Source organism: Schistosoma haematobium, chromosome 1 (assembly GCF_000699445.3).
Source record: "Schistosoma haematobium chromosome 1, whole genome shotgun sequence".
NCBI classification, from domain to species: domain Eukaryota; kingdom Metazoa; phylum Platyhelminthes; class Trematoda; order Strigeidida; family Schistosomatidae; genus Schistosoma; species Schistosoma haematobium.
This window is the reverse complement of record NC_067196.1, coordinates 90,331,792-90,344,717: the sequence shown is the minus strand read 5'-3', so window position 1 is coordinate 90,344,717 and position 12,926 is coordinate 90,331,792. Positions and strand designations below refer to the sequence as shown.

Sequence of the window (12,926 nt, the reverse complement as noted above, 5' to 3'; positions counted from 1 at the left end):
ATGGAGAATCACAGGTACGTAGCAGTACCAAGGGGCGAACCTCTAAAACTGTTAGAGTAAGTCACAACTTTCACTAAAACATGCTTCATGATATCGATAAATGGATATTATTAGTCATGTCAACTCGGCAGCATGTGGTTGAATGCCACCTTTGAGTTCCATTATTTACGTTGTTTTAAACACTTTAGCGAACTTCGTCTTAGGAATCTTAAGTTTTAAATCGAGAAAGCTATATAGTGAGTAATAATTTTGGCAAATTTAAGAGAAATTGTCTTTACTGAAGTTTCATTATTTAATGCTAATACGTTCGTCAAGGTAAGACTACCAGCTTAATAACGCCACCAGTACTAAGTAATGAAACATCAGTAAAAATGATTTGTTTAATTTTTTCAACTCAATAGGAAGTGCCAATTTTCAATAATAAGTAATGTCAATTTCCAGTGTTTCGATTTTTAAAAGCGTTTACTTTGCAAATTACTGTAATTTTAACATTCAGTCTTTAAATCTTTACTAGAGATGATCGGAGGTAATCTGACCAATATTAACCCATGCAGTTTGTAGCATCATAAAGGTCTAACCCCTCTTTGAACGTATTCAAATAAGGTGTTGATATTATGTGTTCTGTGGAAGAATCCCAGTAATTCACCATTCAGTGTGAAAGAACGAACCCTAGATGTAAATGATTTGATCCCTCTTTTTGAACTTTTTTAGAATGTCCTTTCAGATGGGCAGTTCTGAATGGAAGGAAAAGATAAGACATATCAAGGTCATCATTCAGAATACGGTAAGCTAGTACTAGATTGCTTCATAACCCGCAGTAAGATAATGAAAATATGTTGAGGCATCTAAGTGTGTCTTCGTAAGATAGACTAGAGTGGCCTTTTACAGTTTTAAACCCTCGCCGTTCAGCATTTTCTAGAACATCCACCTCACACTTGAGACGAGGATTTTCTGCTTGAATCCTATTCTCCCGAAGAAATCTCACAAAATTCGGGTACAATACTTCGAACGTTTCTTCATCTAAGTAGTGACATAACTTACGAATAGCCGGTAAGACCCTTAAGCCTTTGCAGTACCAGCCTTGCAGTTACTCGTTACTTATAATAACTCCGCGATCTTTGTAGTCCGTTGCTTTAGGTAACACAACTCTACACATTATGTAGTGATATAAACCGTTGCATTTATTCGTCCGAATCACCACATTATTGCCAGAGTTAACTTTTAGTGACTTATTTGAGATTATTACCAAATCACTGCTGGCTTCGATTATGTAACGTGAAACCAACTGAATTTCTATTCTTATATTTGTTAATATTCGATCAGCCAGACCCATTTTGATTCACATTTTCTACTCTAAAATAGTATTTTTGCTTTGAGTTCACCATAACATACCTTAAGTACAGTTTGACTGAATCCGGAACTGCAGTTTAAAACATGCAGTTATTGTGGATTTTGCGCTCTTATAAAGATTCTGAAACCTACGGGTTTTGCTCATAGATTACTATATGTTTCGGATTAATTTATAATAACACTAGAGGAGGGTGATTTTAACATAATCGAAAAGTGTTAGTAGTCAGAACTTAACGACTTTTCAGCACTTTTCCACCTCATACATTCAATAAGTACGTACTAAACTATAAATTCAAAATGCCTAAATTATTCCATAATAGAACATCCTCATTATTATTGTGACCAAAACATGCAGTCATCTAAACATACTAAAAAATAATATTTTCTTTAATGGGCTAAACTGGTCAAGAATATTTCTGGAAAATATTTACGGCTTTTTTAAAGAAACTCGTTATCAAAAGATTTGCTATCACCATTTTGCCACTGATGTGTTAGTAATTCACTACTTAACCATTCTATCTACTTCAAGAATTCCTAACTTTATCAGTGGTCACATACTTCGTTGTATATGTGACTGGAGCCCTTACAAACCACAATAGCTCGTGTAACCTTTTATCTATTTACAATCCAGTCACTTTCAGTGACGTTTCCTGTGCTGGAGCAAATATTTTATGTACCAGCCTCATTTGGCTACGATGACACTTTTATCTTGTTTATGAATTATGTGGTCTGCTGAGCGACGCTTTGATATGCTATCGCATCAACCACATTCCATCACTACAAAAATCATTATAGATTATACTAAACCAAATAATAATATACTCCCGTTTCGTAGATAAAAGAATGTTATTAAACAAATCATCTGCGACCAATATTAAACAGGCCATACTGTTTGCAAAAATAATAGTAGTAACAAACAAAGCATTTCTGCAAGACGATGTAAATAAAAGTAATATTAGATCAAGAATGAAGCAAACTATAAAAATACTCTTCGAATCCAGCCTTCATTGCCAACATCCTAGGAGGAATGAAAATATGAGCTTTATGAAATAGCAAAAATAACCCGAGAATATATCAGCCTTAAAATGTAACAGAACGTAACGGAATATTAGGTGATAAAGTATTGCGTTCATGTAAAGAAAACGATGAGTTATATGAAAACCAATTGGTTGTTGGATACACACAAGATGTTTACGATTTTTGATCAGATTTAAAATCATAACATACAGTTAAGCATCCCTGAACCACAGGATGATTTGCTCGGTATAATTGTACCGATAGACGGTCTAAAGTATCTTTTGCCTAAAATACGTGAAATTCTGACTCACTAATATGCTAAATTTCAACCTTTAGTTCAGTTCTAATTGAGGTGAATCCAAATTTCATATATTTTTTTGAAGTTAAATCAATTTCATTATTTAATTTAGTAGAATGCCAAAAAATGGTGCTCAGTACAGTAGAAATGAAGTTATTTTCGTCTAGTGGGGGTTGAATATTTGAGTAAAGTTAAGAAAACTGCGTAACCATGCAATTTTATCTTTGAGCCTCATTTATTCAGGTAACATTTTTAGGCGTTTATAACTGGGATACAGTTTCTGCATATAGCAAAATGTATTACCTAGTTAAAGTGCTGATAAACTTTACAGGTTGTTATAAAAACATGGCTGATATATCACACGATAAACCTCCATGAGATCCTTATTCGTAGCAACCAAGGCTCTGATAATGACGCAAACGATATAAAGTAATTTTACGATCCAATGATTTACTTTCAATCAGAAGGCTAACTAGTCAAGTAGAATTTTATAAAAACGTCCTAATCATTGTCGTTGTGTTCCGGGAGAACTCCGCCAGTGACTTTTCTAGGGTTGGGCATAAGGTCAGCACCTCCATCTCATGGAATAACGTTTTCTGAGAATATACTAACCAGAATAAATAAGTTGAACCTCTTAAACTCTGTCCTCCGAGTTAAAGGATCTTCACCTAGAAGAATTGTGATACCCTGTGGTGAAAACCAATATTCTTCAAAAGTCACGAGGCCAACCCCGTTATCACAACCAGAGCAACAATTAATATATGTACATAGAATATCCGGAAAATATGGGAGATCGGAAGAATCAGTGAAATAGTTACCAAAATGAAGGCTTACAATTTGGCGGTACTCGGAATCGTGTAACCCATTGGATCCAAGCTGGACAGAAAATGATAGGTTCGGGGGAGATGCTGCTGTACTCTGATTACGAAGAAGAAAGTGCTCCGTACACTCAGGGAGTTTCTCTGATGTCGACCAAATCAGCACGTAAAGTACCTGTAGGAAAGGGATCTCATGGATCCACGATCATCAATGCATCCTTTAAAACAAAGAACGGGGGAATCACAATGAATGTTATGCACCCATCAATGATATTTATTTATTATTTATTTATTTAGACACATAAACATTGGCACAGGGAGGCGCCAAATAGATATGCGCCGTATAAGTCATTCGGTTTGTGTGAGGACTGGGATACTACCCAGGTGCCAAAACCGAAGCAGGTAGTTTTCGTAGGGGGACACACAAGGCGGTGCAGCAACGTTAGGAGATGCAGTTCCATGGCAGGTGGTGACCAACGATTGGTTCATACGCCATTTGTTCCTTTAGGATTCTGGAGCCCGTATGTACCATTGGTTTGGAATCAGAGTTTTCCAACTTTCCTATGTGGACCCTCTGTGTTCACCGACCCAGTTAAAGCATTGGACATTCGATCTTCGTCCTCTTAATTTCGTAGACAACACCCATGGTGTGAGAAGGTAGTGAAAAGGACTTCTCTGACAGTTGTTGTATATACGTGGCCATGTGAGAGCATTTCGAGATAGAGGGGGCTGACTCTCCCGACTCTCAGACGTACCACAGCATTTAGGGGCACCAATAACAGCAATGACGACGACAAAGAACAGTTTTGCCAGAGGCTAAAATCAATCATATCGAAGTGACCAGGAAACGACCTGAACATCCTCATGGGAGATCTAAACGCCCAAGTTGGAATGGACAACACCAGATATCAAGGTATCATGGGACGATATAGACTAACTGGGAGAAAGGAATAAGAATGGTGACAGATTTGTAGATTTATGTTCACTCAATATGATCATAAGGAATGGATCTCTATAGAAACCCTGGACAATGTTCAAGAAAGGAAGAACAAAAAGACAACAATTAACAACAGTCGGACAAGAACAGAGAAAGTCAAGGCACAATTTGAATAAACAGGAGTAAACAGTCAAGTGAACAGGAGCATTAGAGCCGACAAGTAAAAATGCGTGAAAGACCTAGCAACGACAGTAGGATATGCTGCGAGAGGAGTAACCACTAAACAACTATATGACACAACGAAAAAACTGGAAGAGAAATATAGAAAACTAGAGAGACCAGTCAGCGACAAACAATGCAAGACATTCATTGAATTTCAAGATCAGTGGACCAGATGTGTAGAACACTCTGAGGAACTCTTGAATAGACCAGCGTCATTGAATCCACCGGGTACCGAAGCAGCACACACAGACTTTCCAATAGCTGTCACTCCACCAACGATCGAAGAAATCAGAATAGCCGTCAGAAAAATCAAGAGCGGGAAAGCAGCAGGACCTGACAACATACCAGCTGAAGCACTGAAGTCAGACATAGAAGTAACTGCAAAGATGCTCCATGTCCTGTTTAAGAAGATTTGGGAGGAAGGAAAAGCGCCACCGACAGACTGAAAGGAAGGACACCTCTTCAAGATACCAAAGAAAGGAGATCTGAGCAAGTGTGAGAACTACAGAGGCATCACACTATTGTCAGCTCCATGAATGGTTTTCAAAACACTGCTGCTGAACCGGATAAATGACTCAGTAGACACCAAAAATCGAGGTCAAAAAACCGGAATCCGTGTTGATCGGTGTTGCACGGATCAAATTGCGGCACTACGAATCATCAACATCATCCAGGATCCATACGACGGACTACAGTGTAAAGTCGTGCATGGAGCACAGCTGATAGATGTATTCCAAGTGAGGACTGGAGTCAGACAAAGATGCTTACTGTCCTAATTCCTCTTTCGTGTGGTGGTCGAGTGAATTATGAAGACCTCGGCATCTGAGGGAAAGCAGAGAATACAATGGACAGCTCAGAACCAATTAGAATGTTTGGACTTCGTGGACGACCCAGCTTTCCTATCCAATACACACGAACAAATGAAGATGAAGACAACTAGTGTAGCAGCAGCCTCTGCATCGGTAGGACTCAACATACAAAAGAGAAAAATCGAGATCCTCAAATACAACACAGCGAACGCCAAATAAAAAAATCACACTTGATGGTGAATCTATGGAATGTGTGGGTAGCATAATCGATTGCCTCGATATAGCCTTAAGTCACAAGCATCAAAAGCAATGATGAATAGTGGCTAGCAGTGGAATCTAGGACACGCGTTACGTCCTATTTAGAACTCTACTGTTAGTCGCTATCCATCTTTGCCTATAATGCTTGTGATTTATGGCCATATCGAGTTCATATGTACAGTATGCGCGTATGCCAATAAGAGACTGATCAGTTACAGTCCTAAATATCAATGGGAAGATTTAAGTAAACAATATCAAGTGAATTTAAAGCTTCACCCCATTGCACAAGCAAGTGAATATCAGGACTCAGTAGGTAAGTGGATAACGCGATGGTGTTTGAAGCGAACGGCACTACGTTCGAGTCCCAGAGTGAACATCAACACTGAGATGCAAGTACATCCATCTGACAAGTCCCAAATAGGATGAAACGTATGTCGTGGATTCCACTGTTAGCAACTATCTATGTTTACAATGATTTGATTTAGAAAATTTATTTACATTTAGCTTCATATGATTTTTTTCTCTAAAACTTGTTTTTTTTTTACAGTTATCAGAAAACTGATGAAAGGTCACGATATGCATCAAATCATCATACATCATCGGAATTATTCGAAAAGGTATAATCAATAAATTAGAATAATTCTTTCCTCAGAATGTGTTTTGTGGAGAGTTTTAGAAATTTCACAGGTTGAAATCATGAGTCGATTGAAGCTAGACCACCATGGAAAACCTGGAAGCACTGGACGGCCGTTTCGTCCTAGTAAGTGCTCGCGCGCGGAACCAGTAGGTCCTGGGTTCGAGCCCCGCGTGGTGCGGGGTCGTGGACACGCGCTGCTGAGGAGTCCCATACTAGGACGAAACGGCCGTCCAGTGCTTCCAGGTTTTCCATGGTGATCTAGCTTCAATCGACTCTTGATTTCAACCTGTGATAATTCTTTTCTCCCTTTTTTAAATGATTTTTCTACATGTCATTTTTTCATTAGCAACTAACTAACTACAAAACAAATCATATTACCATATGTCTTTGTTGCAGATTATTTACCATAAACTAATGCGAACTGAATACTTAAAATTACATCATAGTTAGATATGAATGTGTGACTTAGTGGCTAGAGAATTTGACATCCGACGAATTAAAGATCAATTCATATACTTTTCTATTCATTGTGATCTAGAAAGCTGGATCACATCACTTGTGACCCATAACCGTTCACTTCAATGTTTTCACATATTGACTATCTTGTACTTATGTGAAAGTACCTATGAACAGATACTTTTGTCTTGGTCAAAACAAAACATTACAAACTAGACTCATCGAATGTAAAATGTAATAAGTATGAGTGGTACTTTATCATGATATGTAATGCTTTATACAAGCAGCAACGGTAATTCTCCCCTATAAGTAAACTGCTTTTCATCTTAGTATCGAAGTAGAAAAAAACGCCGACAATATAAAAGCTAGTAATTTTTAATATGAATGCAATTAAGTTATTGTCAAACATAATAAATGTTCTGCTACATAATCAATTGCTAGTCACTAAGATGTTACAGTAAATCCAATTGGTGGTTAGAGGTAGTTAAGTGGAAACTCTCCATAACTTAGGTTTCTTGTTAGTTGATATATGTCAAAAACGTGTACTTATAATGCTGAAGGAAATTATTCTCTTCTTAGGATTCGGACTCTTCTCGCGTAACTTTACAGTTTAAAATGTTAATATTGAGAAATTCAGGTTTTGATTGACTTCCTGTAGGACTAAAATAGTTACAAGTGATGTTCCAGGAATTAGTGGTCAATGTCACATTCATCTAGTCCGTTAGTGCTAACCAAAATCTCTTGATCATAGTTAGTGAGAGATATTTGTTAATAAACACCTCAAAAGTCTTTGCGTCAACACTCACCTAATATGCCGTGTCAAAATATCATAAACTCCTGCTAAACTTGACAGAAAGAAATTATACCTAACGGTCCACCATATAAGTTAGTATTTAAGGTAAAGCTAAATAGATTCACTTTCTAATATCTTATATCTAATAATTATGAGACGTTTCATCTCAAGAATAGTTTTAACTTTCGTACAGCTAGGGTTTCAAAAAACCGTTGTTAATCCTAGACAACCTGTATATAAAACCAAAAGGGTGCGAGTTAATATCAATCTCACAATTTATCATACCGGTCTATAGTTTTCTACACACACACACACATGTACGCTGGTCAGTATAATGGAATACAATATAGTCATTTACACGGATTTCTTTACTATATTACACACCTTACTAATAATCGATTTAAGCTTTTACTTCAACACAAGGCTATTTGATTCACTTCTAAATGTTAGGGTTATGTAAACAGGCGTTCAAAGATGCTTTTAGTAATTAAAGTCTCTTATTGAGAATAACTTCACCAAATAATCGATAATGTTAACTTATAATACTTCATACTTATTATTCCTTAATTATCAGTTTTTTAGGGGTTGTGGAGATTGTTAAATTTTTTATTGAGATCATGAACCAATTGTTGTTAGACCACCATTGAATACCCGGAAGCACTGGACAACCATTTCTTCTTATTGTCAGACTTCTCAGCAGTGCACATACACAATCCCGCTCACGGGATTCGAACCCAAGGCCTTCAGTCTCGAGCTCGAACGCTTGACCTACTGGACCATTGAGCCAGCCTTTATCCAATAGTGTTAATGTCTAACATCAACCAATCCACGAAATTGCTCGACCATCTTCCTTTTGTACTGAGATAGATACCTGTCTCTTCCCGACACGGATTAGCTTCACTGGTCATTATCTGGAATTTAATTTCTTATTTACAAAATCGAATTGTCTCAATTAAATTATCTGGTGACAACTTGAAATCACTAGATAAATATTTACTATCAATAATGCACCAACACAAACTCGTTAGATACAATACACGGAACATTTAATTCCCATGGCTAATTTGTTGTTTTTAAATCATTGAGTTAAGCTTCCATTTCTTCTTTATGATAAGTCTTGCGGACTGAACGCTATATTCGTCTCCTAAGCTATTCGGTAACCCCTAAGCTAGAACTATACAGCGACCTGAACACGAGAGAGAAAACTCAAAGTATGCGAGATTTAGTTTACTTCAAGGTTCATTTTAATACAGAAAATACAGGATTTTTATAATATTTTAAATGTCCTTGAGTTGCTAGATGATTCTGGAAATGCTACTTAACATAGTAGCCGTGTAGCAGCCAACTAATCAGAGCCTCTGCATGAGACGATTCGCTTCCTTGATATTTTTGGCCAAAACTTCGAGTGAACGCCGATTGGAGGAAACGCTTCTTAGTGTTTCCTGATGCTTGCTTGTCTTTTGCAAGCAATTTTCTGGATCACCCCAACACTATTTCAATATCAGTCAACTTAATTTATAAATAAAACTAGTTTTATAGTTAAACAAGGTTGAATTATATCACAATCAAAACATTAAAATTTAATTTTTTTTATGGTTAGCGTTTTTTTTGGCGAGTTAGTTTTCTACTGAATGGGATAACTAACCCAATACCCAACCCTCCTCATTTATTCGGGCTTGGAATCAGACATTAGCCCTAGAGGGGCTCCAGGTGGAGTTTGAAACAATTACTGAATAATTATTGAGGCCAAAGACAGTTTTAATTTATAGCCATGGTTTCAATATATGCCAAATTATCGATCAAATAATTAGATCGCATTATTTTCTTAGTAAAATAGAGTTTTAAAACAATGTTGACTTAAAGAACTATCAATGATACTGACTAATTGGATTTAACTGATGAGAAATATAAGGTATTGAATAACTATTTTATTTTAATCTGAGATTTCCTATCGATACACACTTAAGGTTTCAATAAGAATTAAATGTGGGACATCTAGGCTCAGTGATTCACAATAATAATCCTTTCTTACACTAGTAATAGTTTATTTCTATTGGCAATACTAAGTATATTCTAGATATAATGATATTTCATCAGTCATTAGCTTTCACTTGAATTCAAGAGATTTACTTCGAACTTAATCATTAATGAATTTATCATTATCATTTATTGGATTGTGTACAAAAATCGATTTAGTTTTAGTGAATTCTTTCTTTGTCATGTATAAGAATTATCTAATGTTTCAATTGGAACGATGATTTAATAGTTGAATTTATGAGTCGATTAAAGCTAGATCACCATGGAAACCTGAAAGTACTAGACGGTCGTTTTTTGTCCTATTGTGAGACTCCTCAGCAATGCGTATCCATGATCCCGCCTTGTGTGATTCAAACTCAGGATCTATCGGATTATATTTATCATCTTTTATTTATTTAAAATCATCTAACAATTACAATTACAATATAATAATTCAATTCAATCATTTGTAGATCTCTTTCTTAAAATTAGCACACACACACAAAAAAAAAAGAAACTTGATTGTACTTTTCTATTCGTTAAATTATATCATAATTATCACCTGTGTTGAAAGAGAAACTGATCAGTTATTAATTAGTTAACATTAGTTTAATTAGTTGGTATATAGGAGTTAGGGTTGTTTTGGTTGTGTTTTTTTTGTTGTTGGTTTTTTTCGAAATATCCATTTGAGTTGGTTCTTTTTTTTGCATTTTGACCTTATGAATTATTTTACAAAAGTGCATAAAAGCATAGATAATCTATACTTAGATTAATTTAGTACTCCGTAAGTAGATATTCAATTACGTCCTAACTAAAAAAAACAAAAAGAAGAATCAGTATAGGGTTGTGGAGATTATTAAGTTATTGATTAAGATCTTGAACTAATTGATGTTAGACCACCATTGAATACCCGGAAGCACTGGACAACCATTTCTTCTTATTGTCAGACTTCTCAGCAGTGCACATACACAATCCCGCTCACGGGATTCGAACCCAAGGCCTTCAGTCTCGAGCTCGAACGCTTGACCTACTGGACCATTGAGCCAGCCTTTATCCAATAGTGTTAATGTCTAACATCAACCAATCCACGAAATTGCTCGACCATCTTCCTTTTGTACTGAGATAGATACCTGTCTCTTCCCGACACGGATTAGCTCCACTAGAACTCCGAGAATTCCCTCACGAAGCCAGTCACTAGTGAACACATGATAGTTATCAGTATAGGGGTTGTATAAATTGACTTTAGATGAATTTTCATTTATTGTAATCTTATATTAGAATAAAAGCTACTCAGTTGATAAAGTTTCTGTATATTTGGATAAATTTTTCTCACGAGCTCTTAACAGATAAGTAAATCAATGTATACAATATTCAAGATTAGATTTACATAATCAAACTGTTTACATAACATTTAAATACATATAACAATGATTGGTATAAAGAAAGACATTAGCTATAACTTAATTCTCATTATTTTCGTTAACTTCAATCAGTTTGATATATTTTTTTATTTGAATTTCTCTTCTTTTTTTGCGTTTAGTATTGGAGAAAGCGTCATATACGATTAAAAAGCCAAGTTGGAAGATTATCCGATGGATTTCGTCGTAATGTCAAGGTTATATTGTAAGTTAGTAAGGATGATATACATATACATGTATGTATGTTTATATGTTATTGTGTAATATATCTTACAACTTTTTTTAATATCTGCTTTCGTTTCCCGACCTAGTGTGTTCTTCTCTTGACTGAACCACACATTCGTGTAGATACATCCATAATTACCCTTGTGTACGTTTAACAAAACATTATATGCATACATAAATACATTTTTCCTTTATTTTTCCAGTGTTTATCGTAATGGTGATACATTTACACCAGCTATATGTGCCTTAAGTCAAAACCTATTCAAGCAAAGATGAATAGTGGCTAGTGGTGAAATCCAGGACACGCGTTTCGTCATATTTGGGACTTGTCAGCTGGATGTATCTGCATCTTAGAGTTGACGGTCACTTCAGGACTCGAACGCAATGTCGTTCGCTTCAAACACCATCGCATTATCCACTTACCTACTTAGTCCTGATATTCACTTGCTTGTGCAATGGGGTGAAGTTATAAATTCACTTGATATTGTTTACTTAAATCTTCCTATTGATATTTAGGACTGCAATTGATCAGTCTCATGTTGGCATACGTGCATACTGTGCATATGGACTCGATATGGCCTTGAATCACAAACATTCTAAGCAAAGATGCAAGAATAGTGACCCAGTCACCTAACAATTTAAAATTAAAAAACCACAAAGTTCACTTATTTTGTAAAAGTTCCAATATCAGAAAATTATAATATGAGTAATAAAATTGACAATATGTAGTTAACCTTAATGAAGGTTTAACGTGTATTTATTTGTTAATTATAATAAGAATACTTACTTACTTATGCTTGTTATCCCTCGTCGAGGAGCATAGGTCACCCACCAGCACTCTCCATCTAACCTTGTCTTGAATAGTCTTTTCAAGTTGTTTCCAGTTGCTAATCATTTTTTTAATATCTGCTTTCGTTTCCCGACCTAGTGTGTTCTTCTCTTGACTGAACCACACATTCGTGTAGATACATCCATAATTACCCTTGTGTACGTTTAACAAAACATTATATGCATACATAAATACATTTTTCCTTTATTTTTCCAGTGTTTATCGTAATGGTGATACATTTACACCAGCTATACGTGTACATTTAAGACCTATACAAGCAATGGATTTCGAATTAATTATGCGTGCAATTGAAGATTGCGTTATTTTACCATATGGGAAAGCTGTTCGAAGGTAAATAAAAAAGGGGACTTTGTTTGATTATTCATATCAAACTCTATTTTATTTCTTATTTGATTTTAATATTAAACACTTTGTATAGATAAGTTTGTGAAGAAAGAGGATGAGGCACAAAGAAAGAGGGAGAGGAGAGGAACAAACAATTAATTCATTTTATTCTCTCACTTAAATCCAGGTTGCTCCTTGTTTCTAATCGTAGATGGGATTCAGTTCATGACATTCAATCTGAAAATGTTTGAAACTAGCATAGATCATTGATACAGCTTTTCTAGGTTTCCAGAAGTTATCATTATTTCTAATATCAGTGTATTTATGTAGAAAGCACAGATCTCCTCCCATCTGAATAAGACATTCATATGTATGTATATTTTCAGTATATTACTTACTTACTCACTCCAGTTATCCCTAGTAGACCATTGACCACCGACTAGGATTCTCCAACCAACTCTGTCCTATGTTCTTCTTTCCAGTTGTTTCCAAGGATTA

General features: G+C 35.7%; 1 protein-coding gene across 1 annotated transcript; it reads left to right on the top strand.

The window, feature by feature from the left end:
* Positions 1 to 12,679, top strand: MS3_00010248 (uncharacterized protein; the record flags this gene model as incomplete). The annotated part of the gene is made up of 5 exons (XM_051218607.1): positions 1 to 56; positions 6,257 to 6,326; positions 11,152 to 11,234; positions 12,300 to 12,434; positions 12,616 to 12,679. The coding sequence occupies 5 exons, from the start codon at positions 1 to 3 to the stop codon at positions 12,677 to 12,679; spliced, it is 408 nt and encodes a 135-aa protein (XP_051075510.1).
* Positions 12,680 to 12,926: the final 247 nt, after the last annotated feature.